Source organism: Notolepis coatsorum (assembly GCF_963971535.1).
Source record: "Notolepis coatsorum genome assembly, contig: SCAFFOLD_579, whole genome shotgun sequence".
NCBI classification, from domain to species: domain Eukaryota; kingdom Metazoa; phylum Chordata; class Actinopteri; order Aulopiformes; family Paralepididae; genus Notolepis; species Notolepis coatsorum.
Window position 1 is genome coordinate 1 of NW_028169646.1, and position 25,115 is coordinate 25,115.

At 45.1% G+C, this 25,115-nt stretch overlaps 1 protein-coding gene across 1 annotated transcript in view; it reads left to right on the forward strand.

Annotated features, from left to right (window-relative positions):
• Positions 1-243: 243 nt before the first annotated feature.
• The window catches only part of LOC311248689 (apolipoprotein B-100-like), a gene marked incomplete at both ends in the record, with an annotated part of 62,832 nt that continues 37,960 nt past the window's right edge, over positions 244-25,115 (forward strand). The window contains 2 exons of the mRNA XM_084339532.1: positions 244-424; positions 22,360-22,440. Coding sequence (XP_084195658.1) covers positions 244-424; positions 22,360-22,440 — 262 coding nt within the window. The remainder of the gene's footprint in view (positions 425-22,359; positions 22,441-25,115) is intronic.

The following is a 25,115-nucleotide window of genomic DNA, read 5'->3' on the forward strand; positions in this document are numbered from 1 at the left end:
ATGAGATGAGATGAGATGGCCTACAGAGCCAACAGGTCCACGGAGGACGCCATCGCCACGACTCTCCACTCTACCCTGTCCCATCTGGAGAGAGCGGGGGGCTACGCACGGCTGCTCTTCGTGGACTTTAGTTCTGCATTTAACACCATCCTGCCTGACAGACTAGTGCCCAAACTCATGGACCTTGGACTAAACCATCCCCTCTGCCGGTGGTCTAAGGACTTCCTCTCTGACCGCCCCCAGAGGGTCAGAATAGGCCCCCACACCTCCACAGCCATCAGCCTCAGCACCGGATCCCCCCAGGGCTGCGTGCTGAGTCCCCTTTTTTACTCCATTTACACCCACGACTTCACCGCAGTCCACCCCAGCAACACCATCATCAAGTTCGCTGACGACACCACCGTGGTGGGCTGCATCACAAAAGGTCACGTATCGCGATGAAATAGAGCAGCTGTCAGACCTGTGCAAGGATAACAACCTACAGCTGAACAAGCTAAAGACCCAGGAGATGATCGTGGACTACAGGAGGAAGAAGACCGACATACAGCCCCTGTACATCGACGGGGGATGCGTGGAGAGAGTCTCGGTCATCAAGTTCCTGGGTGTCCACCTGGAGGATGACCTGACCTGGAGAATCAATACCACGGCGATAGTAAAAAAGGCACAGCAGAGACTCTACTTCCTGAGAGTACTAAGAAACTACCATCTCAGACAAGACCTGCTTGTGTCTTTTTACCGCTGCTCCGTGGAAAGCATCCTCACCTACTGCATAAATGTGTGGTTCCTCAGCTGCACAGCCGCAGAGAGGAAGGCGCTCCAGAGGGTCGTCAACTCGGCCCAGAAGATCATCGGCTGCCCCCTCCCCTCACTGGAAGAACTATACAACTCCCGCTGTCTTAAGAAGGCAGTAAAAATACTGAAGGACCCACACCACCCGGGCAACAAGCACCTCGTGCGGCTGCGCTCGGGCAGGCGTTTCAGCGTCATGCCCACCCGGACTAACAGACTGAAGTTTAGTTTTTACCCCAGGGCCATATGTGCACTAAACTCAGCAAAATTTTAAAACAACAGCCTCCTTGCACCCCCCCCCCCCCCCCACCACGCACACGCACACACACACACACACACACACACACACACACAACATTAAGAGATAGTGCAATTATATTTTATACCCCCCTGTTTTATTAATGTTATTTACGCCCCACCCTGTTTTTATATTTAACACTGTGTTTAGGACTGTTTTTATTCTTATTTTACTAGCACCTAGGGTTGCATTTTTTTTAATTTCGTTGTAACAACTGTAACAATGACAATAAAGATCTATTCTATTCTATTCTATTCTAGTAGGAGGAGAGGAGATAGTAAGAGGAGAGGAGATAGTAGGAGAGGAGAGGATATAAGAGGAGAGGAGATAGTAGGAGAGGAGAGGATATAGGAGGAGAGGAGATAGTAGGAGGAGAGGAGATAGTAGGAGGAGAGGATATAGGAGGAGAGGAGATAGTAGGAGGAGAGGATAGGAGATAGGAGGAGAGGAGATAGTAGGAGGAGAGGAGATAGTAGGAGGAGAGGATAGGAGATAGGAGGAGAGGAGATAGTAGGAGGAGAGGAGATAGTAGGAGGAGAGGAGATAGTAGGAGAGGAGAGGAGAGGAGATCGTAGGAGAGGAGATAGTAGGAGGAGAGGATAGGAAATAGGAGGAGAGGAGATAGTAGGAGGAGAGGAAGTTTCTTTAATAGTTGTCATACAGAAGTACAGAATACTTTTATAAATTTTTTGTTTTTTTTTTAAACAAACACAAACAAACATGATAACATAAAATTAGATATACAAGCATTAATTAACAGTGCACATCCAATGAAATCACCATTTAGATAAATGTCTTATACAAGATATACACCTAATACCTGCTATCTAATACCCTACACACATATGCTCTCGCTCGCTCCCCCCCCCCCCCGGACCCCCCATTGGATAATCCATCCATTATCATTCGCTCCTAACCAGGCACTACCATTATATGCTAGCTTTTATTCTCTCCACCACTTCTAACCATATTGTCATTTTGGATTCATTGAGACTCAAAATTCTTGCTGTAGATATTTCTAGATAAATCACATCGAGATATGCAAGAATCCAGACCTACCGGCACATTTTTTCCGGTTGAAACCATCGTGATGCTATCAGCTTTTTAGCCGCTTTGATACCAGATAAAACCAATCTCTTTAGCTGTATAGGTACTGCACACTCAAAAACATCATTCAGCAGTAACACAGAGGGGTGTACAGGTATATTCAGGGTTAAGAGATTTGATAATTGCTGGGTCACTTCTTTACAGAATATCTTAACTGGTGGGCAGTCCCAGTATATGTGCATAAATGTCCCCTCGTCCCCATTTGTACATAAGGAGCATTTGGAGTCTTGTTTAAGACCCATTCTGTTCAGTCTTATAGGAGTCAAGTATGTCCTATGAATATAGTTTGATTGATTTGATTGATTTGATTTGTTGATGGTCCGGGTTCCTTGATGCAAGTCGAACAATTGCCCAGGCTTCTTGCCAATCAAAATCTATTTCCAGGTCTGGTATATCCCTCCTCCAGACTGAGTCTAGGTGGAGGATTTCATACGAGGACGGTAGTAATTGATGATAAAAATCTGATACAAAACCTCTCGATGTCTCTCTTTCATAGAAGAATTTGTGGTATCTGTGGTGTACAATTGGTATCCTTAATGGAACACTGTGAGCCTTCAAACATAACAATAACTGTGCGTAAAAATAATATGTGGAACTGGTGAGATTACATTTTTGCTGCTTCTTACTGTTACGCTCCAGAGACTGTGCTAGACAAGATAAGTATGAAATAAAATAGTATAGCATGTAATAGAAGTAAAAATAGAAGTCAGTGTTCAGTATAGACATATGTACAATGTTCGATGCAGAATAGAAGTAACTGAGTTACCATACAATATACAATATACTATGCAATGTACTAATATACAATACTATATAGTGCAAAGCAGAAATGGGATGAGGTACAATTTAGGTACAATTTACAGTAAGGTGTACGAGTTGTAGTGCAAATCCTTTACCAATAAATATAAAGTGTGTTTAGGTGATATAAAGTGTGGAGAGTGGGTGCTGCAGTGTGTTTGTTTAAAGTGAGTGTGCGCGTGTGGATGTGTGTGCTGTGTGCATTTGATGGTTGTTGCATAGTGTTTATTGTTCGTTGAGCAGCCTGATGGCCTGGGGATAGAAGCTTCTTCTGAGTCTTTCTGTGCTCGCCATGAGACTCCGGTATCGCTTGCCTGACCGCAGCACTGAGCACTCACTCTGATAGACTGGCTTACTGTCTGATTTAGCTATGAAGAAAAGTAAAGTTAGTAGTAGGGATGGGAATCGATGGTTCCTAACTGGGTTTTGGTCATATGCTCCCGAAATTCTCCCGCTGTTTGGCTGCTTCTATGTGCAGTGAAAACTACTCGAAATGCTTTAGAACCTAGTCATTGATTTAGTTCAGGGTTAGCCGCGGAGCTAACGTGAGCTAATCAAGCTCACAGAGAGAGATAAACAGCTGACAGCAGGTAGTACAGGTACAAATACAATAAAACAAGGGGTGGGAGCTGTTATGTAAACCTTGTACTCTTTAGTTCACATATAATAAGAGACGGAGGGTTGACTGTTTACTAGTAGGGAGCATAGATATATATATCTATGGTAGGGAGTCCTAGGGACCGTGCAACATACAAACAGGTCCGTGTAGCAACACGAGCCCATAGCTTACAGGACAGGGGCCCGGGGAGGGAGCTCTGTGTGTGTGTGTGTGTGGAAGAGAGAGGGAGAGAGAGAAACAGAGCATGATTTAGTGTATGTCTTAGAGCAGGCGGCTGTGTTGCAGTGTGCAGCAGATACTGACTATGAACACTGTTAATACTGTTATGGTTTGTAACCAACCCCAATCGCACAACACAAGACAGGTATGAGAGTAAGCCAAGAACTGGGCATTTATTGAATACAACAGAAAAGCGGCACTGTCCCTTTAAGGGAGAACACAAGAATACTAGAACAAGGAAAAAAAGGGCAATGTGCCTTTAAGAGGCGAGCAGGCTAAGGGGAAGGCTAAGGGAGAACACAAAATACTGGAAGCAAGAATTAGGGAAAATTGGCACTGTGCCTTTAAGAGGCGAGCAGGCTAAGGGGCTAAGGCTAAAGGACAGGGCCAGGGCAAAGGACAGGGCAGGAAACAGGGGCACTGGAGAGGGGAACAGGGACAGAGGGCCGCGGAGGCGGGCTGGAGACAGGGACAGAGAGAACAGGGTTAAGGCCTTGGACAGGGCGAGGGACAGGGGCACTGGAGAGGGGAACAGGGACAGAGGCCCGCGGAGGCGGGCTGGAGACAGGGACAGAGAGAACAGGGTTAAGGCCTTGGACAGGGCGAGGGTCAGAGCTGCTTACAGGGATGGAGTAGGAGCGCGCAGGCTAGACGTCTGGAGTGGGGCGCGTCGGCTTGGAGAACGCGCCGGTTCGGAGAGCGCGCCGGCTCGGAGAGACGCATCCTCCCGTAGAGAATTAGAGAGCGATGCGCGTCTGGAGTGGTAGCGCGCCGGCTAAACGTCTGAAGTGGTGCGCGTCGGCTTGGAGAACGCGCCGGTTTGGAGAGCGCGCCGGCTCGGAGAGACGCATCCTCCCGTAGAGAATTAGAGAGCGATGCGCGTCTGGAGTGGTAGCGCGCCGGCTAAACGTCTGAAGTGGTGCGCGTCGGCTTGGAGAACGCATCAGCTGTAGGAGCGCGTCTGGCGCGGGGTCTGGAGTGGAACACTGGAATACCTCCCGTAGAGAATTACTGGCGCGGGGTCTGGAGTGGAACACTGGAATACCTCCCGTAGAGAATTAGAGAGCGCAGTACTGTGTCCCACTCCAGGCAAACAGCGACAGGTGGCGAAGGCTTGCACCTCGTCTCACGCCGGAGATGAAACAGCATACAGACAGATAGGGAATCTCCCGTAGGAGCTTACAGATAGAGAACGACCCGACAAGGACTGGGGGGGAGATCGAGGTATTTAAAGCCCACTGGGGCGCTAATTAGAACACACATCAGGTGCGTGAAGGTAATTGATACTTGACTAGAAGTGTGTGTTCGGCACGGACCAATCAAACACATAATGAAAGATAGTCCAAGGGTGTGGGCTGCTGAAGAGCAGACGAGAGTAAACGAACGCGAGGGTGGGGGCTAGAGAGGTGAGGAGACAGGGAATTAAAGGTCCAGGGAACAGGAATTAAAGGTCCAGGGAAGAGGCGAACCTCACAGTAACGACAACGCGAGGGTGGGGGCTGGTGAGGTGAGGAGACAGGGAATAAAAGGTCCAGGGAACAGGAATTAAAGGTCCAGGGAAGAGGCAAACCTCACAGTACCCCCCCCTCCACGGGAGCCACCGGGCGACCCAAAAATACAGACAGAGGGGCAGGGGACATAAACAAGGCAACAAACAAAAAATTGGGCCATGCTAGCGGGGAAGCTACACCAAAGTGGGGCTAGCAAAGGGACAGGGTAGCTGAGGGGTAACTAGGGTAGCTGAGGGGTAACTAGGGTAGCTGAGGGGTAACTAGGGTAGCTGAGGGGTAACTATGGTAGCTGAGGGGTAACTAGGGTAGCTGAGGGGTAACTAGGGTAGCTGAGGGGTAACTATGGTAGCTGAGGGGTAACTATGGTAGCTGAGGGGTAACTAGAGGAGCTGAGGGGTAACTAGAGGAGCTGAGGGGTAACTAGAGGAGCTGAGGGGTAACTAGAGGAGCTGAGGGGTAACTAGAGGAGCTGAGGGGTAACTAGAGGAGCTGAGGGGTAACTAAAGGAGCTGAGGGGTAACTAGAGGAGCTGAGGGGTAACTAGAGGAGCTGAGGGGTAACTAAAGGAGCTGAGGGGTAACTAGAGGAGCTGAGGGGTAACTAAAGGAGCTGAGGGGTAACTAGAGGAGCTGAGGGGTAACTAGAGGAGCTGAGGGGTAACTAGAGGAGCTGAGGGGTAACTAGAGGAGCTAAGGGGTAACTAGAGGAGCTGAGGGGTAACTAGAGGAGCTGAGGGGTAACTGCCAGGGCACTGATAGCTACAGGGCCTATGCTAGCTGTAATGCTACATTAACATAGAGGCTGCGCTAGCTGCCGGAGCCAGGCTAGCAGACAGGGCTGGACCAGCATGAGAGAACAAGCTAGCTGGAAGGACAGTCCTAGCTGTGGGGAAACTGACCTTGCTAGCTGAAGGGGCAGTCCTAGCAGTGGGGAAAACTGACCTTGCTAGCTGAAGGGGCAGTCCTAGCAGTGGGAGAAAACTGACCTTGCTAGCTGAAGGGGCAGTCCTAGCAGTGGGAGAAAACTGACCTTGCTAGCTGAAGGGGCAGTCCTAGCAGTGGGAGAAAACTGACCTTGCTAGCTGAAGGGGCAGTCCTAGCAGTGGGGAAACTGACCTTGCTAGCTGAAGGGGCAGTCCTAGCAGTGGGAGAAAACTGACCTTGCTAGCTGAAGGGGCAGTCCTAGCAGTGGGGAAACTGACCTTGCTAGCTGAAGGGGCAGTCCTAGCAGTGGGAGAAAACTGACCTTGCTAGCTGAAGGGGCAGTCCTAGCAGTGGGAGAAAACTGACCTTGCTAGCTGAAGGGGCAGTCCTAGCAGTGGGGAAACTGACCTTGCTAGCTGAAGGGGCAGTCCTAGCAGTGGGAGAAAACTGACCTTGCTAGCTGAAGGGGCAGTCCTAGCAGTGGGGAAACTGACCTTGCTAGCTGAAGGGGCAGTCCTAGCAGTGGGAGAAAACTGACCTTGCTAGCTGAAGGGGCAGTCCTAGCAGTGGGGAAACTGCACAAAAAGTGGAGGCCAAGCAGAGGGACCGGGTTAGCTGCCTGGGCATGGCTAGCTACAGGGCCTATGCTAGCTGCAAGGGCTGCATTAACATAGAGGCTGTGCTAGCAGCCGGGGCTAAGCTAGCAGACTGGGGCCATGCCGGTAGTAGAGGCCTGGCAAGCTGCAGGGGAGCTAACGAGGCTAACAGGGAAGCTAACAGGCTAACATGGGAGCTAACAGGGAAGCCAACAGGGGAGCTAACAAAGGCTAACAGGGGAGCTAACAGGGGAGCTAACAGGGGAGACTAACAGGTTAACAGGGGAGCTAACAGGGAAGCTAACAGGGGAGTCAACAGGGGAACTAACAAAGGCTAACAGGGGAGCTAACAGGGAAGACTAACAGGCTAACAGGGGAGCTAACAGGGAAGCTAACAGGGGAGCTAACAAAGGCTAACAGGGGAGCTAACAGGGAAGCTAACAGGGGAGCTAACAAAGGACAAACTCAACATACACTGTCTGTGCTGGCTGGGGTCGTCGACTGGTCGGGTCGTACTGTTATGGTTTGTAACCGACCCCAATCGCACAACACAAGACAGGTATGAGAGTAAGCCAAGAACTGGGCATTTATTGAATACAACAGAAAAGCGGCACTGTCCCTTTAAGGGAGAACACAAGAATACTAGAACAAGGAAAAAAGGGCAATGTGCCTTTAAGAGGCGAGCAGGCTAAGGGGAAGGCTAAGGGAGAACACAAAATACTGGAAACAAGAATTAGGGAAAATTGGCACTGTGCCTTTAAGAGGCGAGCAGGCTAAGGGGCAAGGGAGAACACAAAATACTGGAAACAAGAATTAGGGAAAATTGGCACTGTGCCTTTAAGAGGCGAGCAGGCTAAGGGGCTAAGGCTAAAGGACAGGGCCAGGGCAAAGGACAGGGCAGGTAACAGGGGCACTGGAGAGGGGAACAGGGACAGAGGCCCGCGGAGGCGGGCTGGAGACAGGGACAGAGAGAACAGGGTTAAGGCCTTGGACAGGGCGAGGGTCAGAGCTGCTTACAGGGATGGAGTAGGAGCGCGCAGGCTAGACATCTGGAGTGGGGCGCGTCGGCTTGGAGAACGCGCCGGTTCGGAGAGCGCGCCGGCTCGGAGAGACGCATCCTCCCGTAGAGAATTAGAGAGCGATGCGCGTCTGGAGTGGTAGCGCGCCGGCTAAACGTCTGAAGTGGTGCGCGTCGGCTTGGAGAACGCGCCGGTTCGGAGAGCGCGCCGGCTCGGAGAGACGCATCCTCCCGTAGAGAATTAGAGAGCGATGCGCGTCTGGAGTGGTAGCGCGCCGGCTAAACGTCTGAAGTGGTGCGCGTCGGCTTGGAGAACGCATCAGCTGTAGGAGCGCGTCTGGCGCGGGGTCTGGAGTGGAACACTGGAATACCTCCCGTAGAGAATTAGAGAGCGCAGTACTGTGTCCCACTCCAGGCAAACGGCGACAGGTGGCGAAGGCTTGCACCTCGTCTCACGCCGGAGATGAAACAGCATACAGACAGATAGGGAATCTCCCGTAGGAGCTTACAGATAGAGAACGACCCGACAAGGACTGGGGGGGAGATCGAGGTATTTAAAGCCCACTGGGGCGCTAATTAGAACACACATCAGGTGCGTGAAGGTAATTGATACTTGACTAGAAGTGTGTGTTCGGCACGGACCAATCAAACACATAATGAAAGATAGTCCAAGGGTGTGGGCTGCTGAAGAGCAGACGAGAGTAAACGAATGCGAGGGTGGGGGCTAGAGAGGTGAGGAGACAGGGAATTAAAGGTCCAGGGAACAGGAATTAAAGGTCCAGGGAAGAGGCGAACCTCACAGTAACGACAACGCAAGGGTGGGGGCTGGTGAGGTGAGGAGACAGGGAATAAAAGGTCCAGGGAACAGGAATTAAAGGTCCAGGGAAGAGGCGAACCTCACAAATACACCGTTATCAATGAAAGAAGAAATGTTTGCAGCTGTGGTAATACGAAGTTCAGTTGGTTCATTATAAAAGATACAAACCTGACAACAAAAGCACTTAAATGTTAAATAAAAGGACCACAGTAATGAGGCAGGAGGAACATATTTTTTTGCACTATAATGGTAAAATAGTTATTTAAAAATTTGCCCCTAAAACATATTTTTTGCCCCTAAATTTCTAATTTAGGGGCAAGTGTGCCCCTACTGAAAAAGCTTAGCGTACAGCCCTGCCACTGTGTATGTGTGTACAGCTAACTTGGCTAGCGTTATCAACAGCAGAGGTGGGCAATACGGTCCAGCTGCAGCGCCGGACGGCCGGAGTGCAAGCGGTGTGACGTAATTGGCAGAATCGACTGTCAATCAATGGTCTACCTGACACGCAAACTCATAAACAATGTTTCTGTACTGGAGGTGTACAGTATTTCAATAGGCATCCCTGAAAGGATTATTTTTCTAGAAGAGCAACACTAGCCAAAACATAGGCATTGTATGCATAAAAGGGGCAAAAGCTAAAGTTAAGTGACTGTTAGTTTTGTAGCAGTAGTTTGATTTGATAGTTTATTTGATAGGGACAGCACATGTTAATGAACATCAAGTACAAAATACAAAATGTAAACATGCAGGGTTGTAGCAAGAGCTAATTTACACCAGGAGACAGCAAAACTCGTTCAATAAATAAATAGCCTGCTTAGGGTAAAAGCATTGTGACAATCAATGATAAAAACAACAATGACACTGTTAACCATTATGAGCTGCCCAGTACAACCACAGTCTGACACTGTTAACCAATAGGAGCTGCCCAGTACAACCACAGTCTGACACTGTTGACCACTAGGAGCTGCCCAGTACAACCACAGTCTGACACTGTTGACCACTAGGAGCTGCCCAGTACAACCACAGTCTGACACTGTTGACCACTAGGAGCTGCCCAGTACAACCACAGTCTGACACTGTTGACCACTAGGAGCTGCCCAGTACAACCACAGTCTGACACTGTTGACCACTAGGAGCTGCCCGGTACAACCACAGTCTGACACTGTTGGCCACTAGGAGCTGCCCAGTACAACCACAGTCTGACACTGTTGGCCACTGATGAGCTCCACTGGAGCAGTTGGGGGTTAAGTTCCTTGCTCAAGGACGGAATAGTGTTATTCATTCACTTCGCTGTCCATATTTTTCCGGCCTCTCCTTGGGATCGAACCGGTGACCTGCCGGTCCCAAGCCTGATTCTCTAACCTTTAGGCCAGGCTGCCCCTAAATTGAATCCCACTGGACTAGCATGTACCCATAGCTTGCAGGTTTCAACAATATTCATTTTGTAATGGGTAAAGAAAAATGGAGGCTTTCTAGGGCAAGACACTTGCAGGTGGATTCAACATTGAGATAAACCAGTTATAACATATAACATCTGCGGATGGATTTCACTTTGCTGCATTTCAAGACCCTCAAGAGTGTGGCTACATCCATAGGAATGGTTTAAAGTGTATAGGCTTTACAATCTAAATGCCTCAGTGCAGAGTTCCTTCAACGGTTCCTCTCTGCCTCATCGCTTCTTTTTTTTTATCCACTTTTTCTCCTCCTTTTTCAATTTCTTTCCCATCCCAATTTCGCCTCGCCAATTCTCCCTTCAATTCTCCCCTCCCCTGTCTCGAACGTTGATAGACCATGCCTCCCACTGGTCGGCTGCAATGTGGACGAAGCCTTGCATCCATGGCCGCCTAGTTATAGTTCAAAGTGGGGGTGCATTTTTTTTGTAATATTAAAAAAAAAAAAAAAAAATTTAATTTTTTGTGACAGGCAAGGGGTTGTTTGGAGGGGGTCCGGCATGACCCCCTCCATAGCAATTTTTTTTTTCATTTAATGAACCTGTACGTGCAATTTCCTGCAATATAGAGCCTTAAATCTTGACCAATAAAGGTGCTCTTTTCACTATAAAACTCAGTTTATATTGCAGTATGATAGCCAATTACTATAATAATAATAATATAGACTATATATAGGGGGGGGATATATAATCCAAGTATTTGTGTCTTAATTTGTTATGTTATCCTACACTTTAAGCTGTCTGAAATGTCCATTACCTGTAACTCTTGGGTCTCTTTCTCTCCTTCTCTGCCTCCATCCCGGGTCTGCACAGTCACCATATCATTCTACATTAAGGAGAGCAATACACTTATGAATACACTGAACCGGTTTGAATACACAATCTTTATGCTAATCTGTAAAGAAAGGGAGAGAGGGGGGGGGATATATAATCCAAGTATTTGTGTCTTAATTTGTTATGTTATCCTACACTTTAAGCTGTCTGATATTTCCATTACCTGTAACTCTTGGGTCTCTTTCTCTCCTTCCTGAGTCTGTACAGTCACCATATCATTCTACATTAAGGAGAGCAATACACTTATGAATACACTGAACATCATTATGAAACATTTCTATTGCACCCTTACTTACAATTCATTATGAATTGAAAATGGGGGACCCTGATGTAAACAAGACGAAAGTCCTTCTCTGGTCTGCATCCCCTTAACAATTGTGTGTATTGAGCCGTACTGTACTGTACCCATTCTGCAATCTGTTATTGATTGATTAAAAATGTTATTAACATATTGCAGAATGGGTACAATATAGTACGGCTCAATACACACAATTGTTAAGGGAATATTTGAAATTTATTTTTTGAAATTTATTTGAAGGATAAACCCCTTGAGATATGCTATCTCGTTTTCGAGGGGGTCCTTAACATAGGATACAAAACATACAATACAATACATAACAAAACAAAAAACAAGACAACAAATGCACTTATACACTGACAGACGCTCTCCCAAGCTCACTCCCACAATCCACACTGATTCCTCCCAAGAGGATCACCAATAAATATATATATGTTCCCTTATAAAACACAAACAAAATTATAATTTGATCTGAAACGACATTTAAGCCCTCAATAACAGGTGCAAGTAGTCTGTAGATGAGTGAACAAAGATATCTTGAATAACCGGTAAGAAGTAAGAGATCTGAGTGAACTAGGCAGTTTGTTCCAATCAGCTGGTGCTTTATATTTAAAGGCAAGTCGACCGATAGCTTTAATGGTTCGAGGTATACTAAAGAAAGGAAGATCCGTGTGTCTTAAATTATAAGTTGAACTATATGGTGTTAAGAACTGCTTTAGATAGGGGGGATAATTAAAGTAAATACATTTGTAAACAAAAAGCAACCAATGAAAATGTCTTCTGAATTGGGGAGAAAGCCAGTTTAACAACTCAAACATAAGACAGTGATGGGTTCTATAAGGACACCTCAATATAAATCTGCAAACACTATTATAGGTAACATTTAAAGGACGGAGATTTGTTAGTGTGGTGTTTTGATAGACTATGTCTGCGTAATCCATTATTGGAAGTACCAGCTGTATAATGATTCTTTTCCTAACCTGAAGAGAAAAACAGTTAATAGAACGATACAATATTCTCAGGCTACAATTTGTTTTCTTCATCACAGCATCAATATGTGACTTGAAGGTGAGTTGAGAATCAAGCCAAAGACCCAGATACTTATATTCATCGACATTTTCAAGAGGAGCATAATCTAAAAACTTAATCGACAACTGATTTGATATTTGCACCAGATTTGATCTAGTACCAAACAGCATACTATAGGACTTCTTCTTATTTAATACAAGTTTGTTAATAGATAACCATTTCTGGACAGCATCAAAATGAGTCTGTAAAGAGTACTGAATTTGTTGAATATCAGACTTAGAAGAATAAATCACTGTATCATCAGCATACAATTGAGTAAGACAGTCAGATGGTATCAGGGTGAGATCATTAACAAATATAGAAAATAATAATGGTCCTAAAGATGATCCTTGAGGAACACCGTTATCCATAATAAAAAAATCAGACTGTTTACCCTGATATGATACACATTGACGTCTCTGGTGGAGATAGGAATTGAACCAAAGTAAAGAATTATTAGAGACACCAATAGCACACAGTTTGTCAAGAAGAAGATAATGATCAACCAAATCAAAAGCCTTTGTGAGATCTATAAATATTGCACCAGTAACCATGTTATTGTCCATTGCTGAGTGAACATCATTGGTCAACTTCAGAAGGGCTGTAGTTGTGGAATAGTTTGAATAGAATGCAGACCAGAGAAAGACTTTTGTCTTGTTTACATCAGGGTCCCCCACTTACAATTCATAATGAATTGTAAGTAAGGGTGCAATTAACACCGTGCAATCCATTATTTGTGGAGCCCGCCCTTTAAGTCTTTGAGCTATTAGGCTACTAGGGTTCTTACTTTGCGTTTTGGTGTACTGAAAAATGCTCTGATGTCTGTATTTTTTCTTTTTTCTGCCATGGTACCTGGTTGGCTGGACACACACACACACACACACACACACACACACATTTTCATTTCAGGTATTGTACCTTAAGATAATTGAAAATCTTGATTTACCGTAAATCCTCAAATATAGGTATTCTATTTACCTCAGCTGCAAAGAGCACCAGGCCTTTATTAGAGAGACTTGTTATATAAGGGGCAGGCCTTAATTTCTAAAACTGACACTCATGGACATAATCCCATCATTTTCAGACTTTTATTGCATTATTATTATTATTATTATTATTATTATTATTATTATTATTATTATTATTATTATTATTATTATTATTATTATTATTATTATTATTATTATTATTATTATTATTATTATTATTATTATTATTATTATTATTATTATTATTATTATATTTTTAATGCGTACATTGTCTGTCTACATTTATTTAGACTAGCATTGGTATTTAAATATTGAGTGCAGTTGAGTAATTGTGGGATTAACATAATTCACACACTGAACAGAGAACAGAGATGGAGGAGAACAGAGAACAGAGATTATTATTATTCTAGATAATATGACAACGTTAGCTAGCGGCTAACGCCAACGTTATATTATTATTATTTATTAGTTACGGACTTACGGTATGACCAGATGGCATTTCGGACCGTGAAACACTTTTATTGTATTGCGTGGTAGATGTTCTACCACTCGACATGTCTAACATAATAGTTTGTTTGAACAACTGAACTTACTTAGTGGAAAATCCTGCTGTTGTTGTAACTTGTGCGTTGTGCCTAAACTAGTGTTCACGAATCACGCTGCCTGCCTGTGTACCAGCTTACTGTTACACCTGGAGTGGAGGCTGCAGGCAGCGGCGCGCTGTGCAGACTGGAGTGTGAGCCGGCAGGGCTCCACTCTGTCTGCGGGACTGGATCAAACCATATCGGGCAGGGGGGTGTCGCAATCTTTGGAAACTTAAAAACTTGCTATTAAGTGTCATTGCGTATTATTAATTTGATTGAAATTACGTAGTTATGGTTAGATAAGATTTATATATTGGGGGGGGATATATCATATGATCAAAAAGTGAGGGAGCAAAGAGACAAGTTTGCTCCCCCAAGTTCAATAGTCCTGGAGCACGTGCATCGCCTGCTCCGTTACGTAGGCGCCTATGCTTGCATCACGTGTCCCCTCCGGTACACGAGGAGGCAGCCGTTGCATCTTTTCACCTGTACAGCGCGATCTCTCAGTGGCGAGGAGTAACGCGTGGGAGGGACACGCCGCCCCCGTTGCTTCCTGATTCTGCTGTACAGGCGCACCAACCGACCTGTAGGAGTCGCTGTCCACAACGTTCAATCCCCACCCACCGGCTTTCCCACCCCTAACACTGCCAATTGTGTTAGTATGAACGACCAGCCAAGCTGGTAGCAACGCCGAGAGCTGGGCTCGAACCCAGCATCTCCTGCGTTAGTGGCGAGTGCCTGGCCCACTGCGCCACTTAGCCGCCCTTGCCTCATCGCTTCTTAAGATAAGATAAGATATTCCTTTATTGATCCCCTTGGGGAAATTCAGCCATCATAGCAGCATGGGGGGGGGGGTACAGGTAGTAGAAGACATGGTACAGGTCATATAATTATAGTACAGACAGAAGTACAGTACAGTGGAGAAGTAAAAATAAAAATAGAATAAATAAAAGGCAGTGTAAACAATATAACAATATAATTAACTCTGGACATATGGGCAACAAGGTGCAAGATGAGGGTATGTATGCCCTCTCAGTAGAATCATTATGACTACCATTTATGGCCCTTTGCTCCAGCCCCAATGACATACAGTATATTCCTTAGATAATTATGGTCCTCAAACCTCCCATTGCTCTTATGCAACTTCACTTATCTTCTCACTGTAGGTCGTTACGTCAACTGAGTTCACTTCTGTTGTAATACTAATGTGGTAAATATTGACGATGAATTTCATAATTAATATGTGTGAATAAATTAGAGAACCATAAATGTAAAGCCAGATGTACCTTTCAATAGCAGAGTGGACTCAGTGGCTAAACAGTCTCAACTGTCAGTTGAGACAGCTGCATCAGATAACAACAGCAACAGTTATTTCAACCCCCACTCAAGCAATGACTAATTTAGAGAACAAACAACACTTGAATTGACAGTTAGGGAGGGGATTAGGCACCCCGAACCTCTAGCTGTCAACAGGCGGCAGTGGGCTCGCAAGAGTCTGGGCGCACGTTAAACACATTCTATAGTGCTGGGGAGAAACTGAAGGCCCTCGTGCGTAACGAGGTATGAAATAACATACCACTGTGGTACCGTCTAGTCGGCCCTGATGTCGCATGTAAGGTAAATGTTGGCACGGGGTGGTACGTGGGCGACAGTCCACACCTAGGAGTAGGGCGGTGCACCGTAGGGGGCACAGCTCCTGCCATGAACAGGCAAGGCTGGCGAAAACGGTCAATATTTCCATGCCCAGAGCAAGCGGGGTGGGGACAAGACCGTCGGTTTCTAAACTGAGTGGCTGATAGGTACTACGGACAGTCAGCTGCTTGGGGTCCTGACTTGATGACGGACTATGAGGTCGCTATCGACTGGGTCGCCAGCCGGTCAGGAGAGCGTTATGACCCCTGCTTATAGTCACAGATAGCGGGACGGGGACCGTGAGTGACTGGACAGTATGGGCATAAATGCACTTGGCTCAATGTACAGTCAGGCCACGGTAACCTTACTAGCCGATACAGGGTTAGTAGGCGAGCTGTGCTTCTGTGATCAGTGTTTTTGAAAAGAAAATGCTGGGAAGCAGAGGGATGAGGGGTGTCAATTCAGAGGGATCTGAATTGTCTCTCCTAAGATTGGAAAGGGACCCAGCCTTAAACTGCACCGGAAGGTAAGATAAGGGGACTTCTTCTGTTCATGTGAGGAGACCTTAGCCTGGAAGTGGAGGCCTGTATCCTTGGTTGGGTGAGAGGGGGTCCAGTGTAGGCGGCAATGCGGCCCTGAAAAAGCCGGTTTCCCCACACGTGGTATCTCCTGATCCTGGAGGGGAGAGGTGCATCTAAGTAGGGCAAGGAGTGCATCCGAACGGGAGGAGGGTACTCTTAACTGGAAGGAGGTTAAAAGGGTCAAAGCGATGTAAATGTAGAAGCAGAGACAGCTGGGTTGACCACAGGGCAGACCAGTTTAGACTTGTTGAAGCATGGACACTAACTCACAAACAAAGTAATCGATTAATCAACTGTTTAGTATCAAAAGGTCTCATATGATGTCTGGTATCAGTCTTAGAAAGCACTGACTGTACTTGGATGATATTAGACATCTATAGCCATACCAAAGGGTTAAAGCGATCATGTCACACCCCCCCTCGTGAGACAAGCCAGGTCCCTTCATCTCAGCAAAAGATCACACGGACGTGGGCCACCGATGGGCCCCTTCTGTCCCATCACGTCCCCACAACCCCAGGGGGGGGGGGCTGCCAGCGCCCACAAGAGATCAACCCCCACAAGCAGACGCTGGATTGGACCAGCCATATGTATTATTGGCTAGAAATGATAGGATATAAGGCCCTACATAGGGTTATTCAGGAGCTCTCAGGCCGGAACCACCAAAGGGGTCTGGGGGCTCCCCCACCGCTTCGAAACCACCCAGAAACAACTGTGAGCTGATTGCATTTTACGTGAGTAAAATCATGGGAAACACCAAATGGTTGTTTATAGATTAGAGTAATGTTGTACAGATCCCTGATCTGTAAACCAGATTTACTCATGTATAATGTGTACAGTAAACCATGTATGTTCAAATTATGTTAACCAAGTGACTGTTTGATGTGCAGTATTTAGGTTTGAGCTGCAAACCTGATTGTGATATTTCTGTACAACAGACAGCTGTTAAATATTCTCTGATCATCTGTTGTATGTAGAAGTCAACCTTCTATTCACCTTGGACTCCTGGCTCTGATCAAATAAATCAGCTGAGTTGAACTACAATTCTGGTTTGTCTGGCGTACACGTTTTATTCTTCATCTGCATTAAGCCAGATGTGGAGACCAACCATTCTATCAAGTATGAATCTTTCCTCCTCCTTCCAGATAATCAATCTCATTGTAATTGTGCTACAATAACCTCAAATTATTGTAGGAAGTCTGTGGGATTTTACTACACTAATCAAGGGGTTTTTCATAGATTATTTCTTCTGTAGGTGAAAGGTTAGCCAACCATGTTTGTATTTTAAATGGTAAGTTCAGAATTATTTTTGTATTCTATTTCCTACTTGCCAATGGTGTTGTCAATATTCATACTGGATACCCGACAATAATGGATGAAAGGAAGGCGGCTGGACAAGGCGCTCGTCACCAACACAAGAGATACTGGTATCGAATCCAGCTGTCAGCGTTGCTTCCGGCCTGGCCGGCTGTCATACTAACACAATTGGCAGTGTTAGCGGGAGGGAAGCCGGCGAGGGTGGGTCTGGGTCGTTGTGGACAGCGACTCCTACAGTTCGGTCGGGGCGCCTGCACAGCAAGGGAAGGATCTGGGAGAGGTAGTGTGACCTTCCACACGTTACTCTCCCAATGAGAGTCCGCGCTGCCAGGTGAAATGAAGTGGTGGGCTGGCTACACATGTGTCGGAGGAAGCATCTGATAGTCTCCGCCCTCCCAGACCGACGATAGGGGTAGAGTGCGCAACGACCAGGAAGGGGACTGGGAATTGGCATAACGACTAACATTGGGAGGGGAGAAAAACGGAAAAAGGAGGGGGAAAAAGATAATTAAAAATATATATATAATGGATGAAAGGAAGTACAGCGAAGTGTCCAAAATTCTGAACTTATACCATTCAATGTGCAACCTTGGGTGGTACAGGTCATATAATTATAGTACAGACAGAAGTACAGTACAGTGGAGAAGTAAAAATAAAAATAGAATAAATAAAAGGCAGTGTAAACAATATAACAATATAATTAACTCTGGACATATGGGCAACAAGGTGCAAGATGAGGGTATGTATGCCCTCTCAGTAGAATCATTATGACTACCATTTATGGCCCTTTGCTCCAGCCCCAATGACATACAGTATATTCCTTAGATAATTATGGTCCTCAAACCTCCCATTGCTCTTATGCAACTTCACTTATCTTCTCACTGTAGGTCGTTACGTCAACTGAGTTCACTTCTGTTGTAATACTAATCAAGGGGTTTTTCATAGATTATTTCCTCTGTAGGTGAAAGGTTAGCCAACCATGTTTGTATTTTAAATGGTAAGTTCAGAATTATTTTTGTATTCTATTTCCTACTTGCCAATGGTGTTGTCAATATTCATACTGGATACCCGACAATAATGTATGAAAGGAAGGCGGCTGGACAAGGCGCTCGTCACCAACACAAGAGATACTGGTATCGAATCCAGCTGTCAGCGTTGCTTCCGGCCTGGCCGGCTGTCATACTAACACAATTGGCAGTGTTAGCGGGAGGGAAGCCGGCGAGGGTGGGTCTGGGTCGTTGTGGACAGCGACTCCTACAGTTCGGTCGGGGCGCCTGCACAGCAAGGGAAGGATCTGGGAGAGGTAGTGTGACCTTCCACACGTTACTCTCCCAATGAGAGTCCGCGCTGCCAGGTGAAATGAAGTGGTGGGCTGGCTACACATGTGTCGGAGGAAGCATCTGATAGTCTCCGCCCTCCCAGACCGACGATAGGGGTAGAGTGCGCAACGACCAGGAAGGGGACTGGGAATTGGCATAACGACTAACATTGGGAGGGGAGAAAAACGGAAAAAGGAGGGGGAAAAAGATAATTAAAAATATATATATAATGGATGAAAGGAAGTACAGCGAAGTGTCCAAAATTCTGAACTTATACCATTCAATGTGCAACCTTGGGTGGCTGATTTTCTTATATCCATTTCTGAAATGGGTATTGTACAGACGGTTAACGCTTTCACTACCACACTACAGAAGGTTAACCTTTCACTACCACACTACAGAAGGTTAACCTTTCACTACCACACTACAGAAGGTTAACCCTTTCACTACCACACTACAGAAGGTTAACCTTTCACTACCACACTACAGAAGGTTAACCTTTCACTACCACACTACAGAAGGTTAACCTTTCACTACCACTACAGAAGGTTAACCCTTTCACTACCACACTACAGAAGGTTAACCCTTTCACTACCACACTACAGAAGGTTAACCTTTCACTACCACACTACAGAATGTTAACCTTTCACTACCACACTACAGAAGGTTAACCCTTTCACTACCACACTACAGAAGGTTAACCTTTCACTACCATCTACCACACTACAGAAGGTTAACCTTTCACTACCACACTACAGAAGGTTAACCTTTCACTACCACACTACAGAAGGATAACCTTTCACTACCACACTACATAATGTTAACTTTTCACTACCACACTACAGAAGGTTAACTTTTCACTACCACACTACGTAAGGGATAATGTATAGCTACGAGGTCATTGTCGCAAAATAATTGACCGACACGGAGTTTAAAATACCGAGCCGCCTCGGCGAGGTGTTTTAAACGTCAGTGAAGGTCAATTATTTTGCGACAATGATCGAGTATAGCTATACATTATCCCGCTTATTACATGGCTAACTTACTAACAATATACCTAATTCATTTTACATCGACTCGCAACACTGGTTCTGGCTCCGCTCGTTGCTCCGCCCTGTCATCGCTGGCAGCTTCCCCAGCTGCCGGCAGTTAACCTTTCACTACCACACTACAGAAGGTTAACCCTTTCACTACCACACTACAGAAGGTTAACCTTTCACTACCACACTACAGAAGGTTAACCTTTCACTACCACACTACAGAAGGTTAACCTTTCACTACCACTACAGAAGGTTAACCCTTTCACTACCACACTACAGAAGGTTAACCCTTTCACTACCACACTACAGAAGGTTAACCTTTCACTACCACACTACAGAAGGTTAACCTTTCACTACCACACCACAGAAGGTTAACCTTTCACTACCACACTACAGAAAGTTAACCTTTCACTACCACACTACAGAAGGTTAACCTTTCACTACCACACTACAGAAGGTTAACCTTTCACTACCACACTACAGAAGGTTAACCCTTTCACTACCACACTACAGAAGGTTAACCTTTCACTACCACACTACAGAAGGTTAACCCTTTCACTACCACACTACAGACGGTTAACCGTTACAAATTTTAAAGTGAAAGTGAAGGAGTTAAAAATGTTTACAAATATACAAAGGGTCAGATTAAACCGAATATATATATTTATTACTTGAGATATATTGTATAGTATTTGTATATCGTCTGATATCCCTTGTATATTCTTTGTATATATACACGGAATATCCCTTTACCTAGGTACAGGCCAGACCATAATATTCGTTCTCCTATTGGACAGCGACCCCTAGGCGCCAACGGCCATACCCCCAATGGCAAGTTCAAAGCCACCGTCAAGACATGTCTCAACATGTCCAGGTTTGCGCAGTAATACGAGACAGAACTGAGGTTGGCACTAGATTATTCACCTTACGTATAAATACGTCGCAGGTGGATACAGAAGCACTTAGACCAAAACGTTGAAGCCTTCACCACGATACAACGTGCCGTGAAGTGGGCCTCTTTGCCCCTAAATAGAGCCTTGAGAACCGCGTGCGAATAGATAGCTAAAGTGTCAGAGTTTAACGCTGTATCGTCGAGTTCGACTTATTCTATTGTAAAGTAATAGTCTATTATTTATAGTGTATCGTGCGGCTACCGTTCTACAGTGACCATCATTACCACCGGTTCGTCGTACTCTAGCTAGTGCACTTATCCAGGCTGGGCGGCCTAACTCGCGCCGCCATCCGAGGAGTCCTAGACGAGAACCGTTGGATATGTACACCGGAGAACCTACACCGACGAATGCAGAGCCTTTTCCGGCTGGATTATATTGCTTTGGTACTGTGGCTGCTGTAGCAGAGAACTGTCTACCCCACTGCTGTGTGGGATCTACCCTGTGATGAGCACCATCGAGCCCGCCTCTAGGACCCACAGAGGCTGGCTAGCTTTCATCCATGCTGACGTGCATACTGGAGTATAGCTGTTGCTTTGTCTACGGACCAAGGGATTACTGCACTGGCTCCTGTATCTGGAGCCTCGTTATTCCTCGTTGATCCAGACTTTGCTCCCGAACATTCCTCTCCCCTGCTGGCTTACAACCGGAGGGAACCCCCTTAGTATCTCCAGCTGACTACGAGTGTGCCTTATGTAATTCTTATGCTACAGGTGGCGTCAGTTATACCCATCTTATTATGCTCATGGACTTATGCTCTTGACTTACTTAAGTGTTCTTCGCCTTACAAGCGCGACCAATAATTCTCATTCTGTAACCTATCGTTGCTGCTCTAATAATAAATACCTCTAAATAGAACTTTCTTTGTCAAGCCGTATTCTTGTGTGGGTGTTCACCAGATATACCGTGTACTGTATGGCCAGTAATTAAAGTACATAACTAAGTAGTGGTTTAATGATACATACTCTCAATACAGTCAGGGAATTGTACCCCTCAGTTACACTAACACTGGCACATTTACTGTGCAGAAATGTACATTGATGTGCATTGTCTGTAAAAATAAAACAAAAAAAGTTGAATATAAATTGTATGTATATATTTGTTCAAATTATGCCTCAGTGGTATTACAGGCAGGCTAGAGCAAGCAGTCAAAGATAGTTGATCAAAATATATTACTTAGTATATTCCCTATATAATATGAGTATACATCACTTAGATAAAAGCACCCATGAGATTGTTATGTTAAAAAGCACACATCATTTCACTTGAGTCAGAACTAAGCCACAAGAACTCCATTTAAACTAAATCTTCCTCACAGCTCTCAAAAACAAAACCCCAAAATGATCCATGTAGGAAAACAACAGATAATCGAATGCAATCAGAGAGGCTCATCACGTCCAGTGCTGACAGAGACACCGTCGTCTTTGCGAGGGTTTGTGAAACGCTTCACCTTTGGACTTTCACCTTTGGCTTTGGCCTGCCACAAGGACTGCTTAGACTGGAAATCAACACATTAGCATCTCCCATTGTACTCGTGCAGTAAGATGTGAGAAGTATAAAAGCCTCGACAACAGTCTTCGCTAACACAAGGACTCCTATCCACAGACTTCCGGAGCTTATTCAAACCCATCATGGGGGGAACCAAGCTCTGCCTTCTGCTGATGCTGGGCACCTATGCCTTGGCTCGTGAGTAGTGTTGTTTGTTTGTTTATTCCTATTCATAATTTTGTTGTTGTTCTTAGCTCTATTTATTTTACATTACATGTACATTCATACCAATTATTTGCCTGTTCTATTCTCCATCCATCTATCATCCATTGCAACACTATATTATCACGGATATCCAGTTGGGGGATCCCCCCTTTGAACAGCCCATCTGAGGTGTCTCTCCTCCACGCCGCCTGTGGTGCTTTTTTTCCCCCTATTGCTAGGTTTTTAGTGAGTCGTTCCTTATCTTCATTGGGGAACGTCTGGGAGTGTCACTTTTTGGATTTTATGGTGGTTTTTGTTCTGGATCTATTGTGATGTTTCTTCTTGACTTGTACAGCCCATGGGGGCTATTCCATGTGATCGCGGGCGATACAAATACATTTGATTTGATTCATTAGCTGATTTGAAGTGGTTAGAGAAAATACCATTGGTCGGGTATCTTTAAAGGAATTGTGGGAAATGCGCTTCTCCAGAGTCAGACAAGAAGATAGATACTGTCCTCTCTGTGCGTTCAGTAGAAAGCTATCCAGCTGCAAGCTAGCCTAGTAGAAATTCAGTAGAAAGCTAGCCGAGCTTAGCACAAATGAATGGAAGTAGATACGGATCAGCCGGACTAGCTTAAAACTCCGGGAGGGGTGTTTTTGGCCAACAGCTAGTCTAGCTGATCCGTGTCCGCTTCCATTAATTTGTGCTAAGCTAGGCTAGCTTTCTACTGAACGCACAGAGAGGACATTGGTATCTATCTTCTTGTCTGACTCTGGAGAAGATGGTAAGCGCATTTCCCATAATGTTGGCGTGTCCCTTTAAAATGATGATGGTTACCGAGTTTTCTCCACACAGACCATACAAATGTAACCAACAGGTCTAAAGTGTGTCCTCAGTGGGGATGCAGTCATTGTCTGATAGAACTTTTGGAAGTTGTATTAATTACACAGATTGTTAAAACCTGTGTACAAAATAAAAATACATGTTTTTAAATTACATTTTATAGAAATTGTCTATAGAAAAACAGTGAAGCAATTTAGTATTTTACTGCTGAGATGATCATACTGCTGATGGTAAAATTAACAACAGCTTATCTGAGCTCAGCCATACAGCGCAATAACCGCAATTTAAATAGAATTTCATATAGGTTAAGTAAGTAAAGATAAAGTAAAGTAAAGATATTCAAATTGAGTTATGTGGTGTTTTAAAATCTACTTTTCTCATTTACAGAGCAAGCAGTTGGAAATGCTGATGGACAATCTCCAACATGTTTCTGCAAGTTACATATTTATAGTTCTTCTTGTGATTATTATCTTTTCTAAAGGTCGTTTATGCTTTTCATGAGAAATACTGATATTGCAAAAAGGAACAATGAATAGGGACTGATTTCATGTCCTTAAAATACAGGTAGGCATAGGAAAAGTGATTGAGATTTTCAGGATTTTCCCCAAATTTAACTTTTAAACTGAACTTAAAGGAACATACTAACATAGGCGGCTGGGTATGGGCGGCTAAGTGGCGCAGTGGGCAAGGCGCTCGCCACTAATGCAGGAGATGCTGGGTTCGAGCCCAGCTCTCTGCGTTGCTTCCGGCTTGGCTGGTCGTTCATACTAACACAATTGGCAGTGTTAGAGGGTGGGAAAGCCGGTGGGTGGGGATTGGACGTTGTGGACAGCGACTCCTACAGGTCGGTTGGGTGACGCCTGCACAGCAGAGACAGGAAGTATCGGGGGCAGCGTGAGCCTCCCACGCGTTACTCCTCGCCACTGAGAGTCCGCGCTGTCTGGTGAAAAGATGCGACAGGCTGCATCCTCGCGTATCGGAGGGGACACGTGATGCAAGGCTTCTATCCTCCCTACGACAGACCAGTGGGAGGCATAGTCGAGCAACATTCAAGACAGGGGAGTGGAGAATTGGCAATACGAAATTGGGATGGGAGAAAAATAGGAAAATAAGGAGAAAAAGTGAAAACAATAAAATAAAAGGAACATACTAATATTATGGGAAATATCAATTTCCTCTCTGTGCACTCAGTAGAAAGCTCCCCGGCTGCAAGCTATAGGCTAGCTTAGCACAAATGAATGGAAGTTCAGCCGGATAGCTTTCCACTGAACGCACAGAGAGGAAATTGGTATCCATCTTGTCGTGTGACTCTGCAGAAGACTGTAAGCGCATTTGCCATAATGTCGGCATGTTCCTTTAACGAATGCGTCCTTCAAATGAAATATATTGCCCAGTCTGACTTTGCTCCCTCACTGATTAGATCTCCAGTCAGTATCAGGTCATCTTTTAGTCAACGGTGTCCTGCGTGTCGATGGCTGTGGATGTCCGATATTATCGGCCGATATCGGCAGTAAAATGTGATATCGGAAAATATCGGTATCGGTAAAAATAAAAAACAATAACAATATATATATATCTTTTTTTACATTTATTTAACCTTTATTTACCCAGACAAGCAAGTAAGAACCAATTCTTATTTTATTTATTGTCAAAAGTATGCATGTTGGTTTAATTCAACAACAAGATATATGTAATGTTAATTTTAACATGATCATATTTTGCACAGATAATGCTTACATTTAGAAAGCCTTTTGAATGCATCCAGTGAAATTATTAGTTACCTGAAATTATTCCGTTTTTTTGGGGGGAAACCCTGCATATAT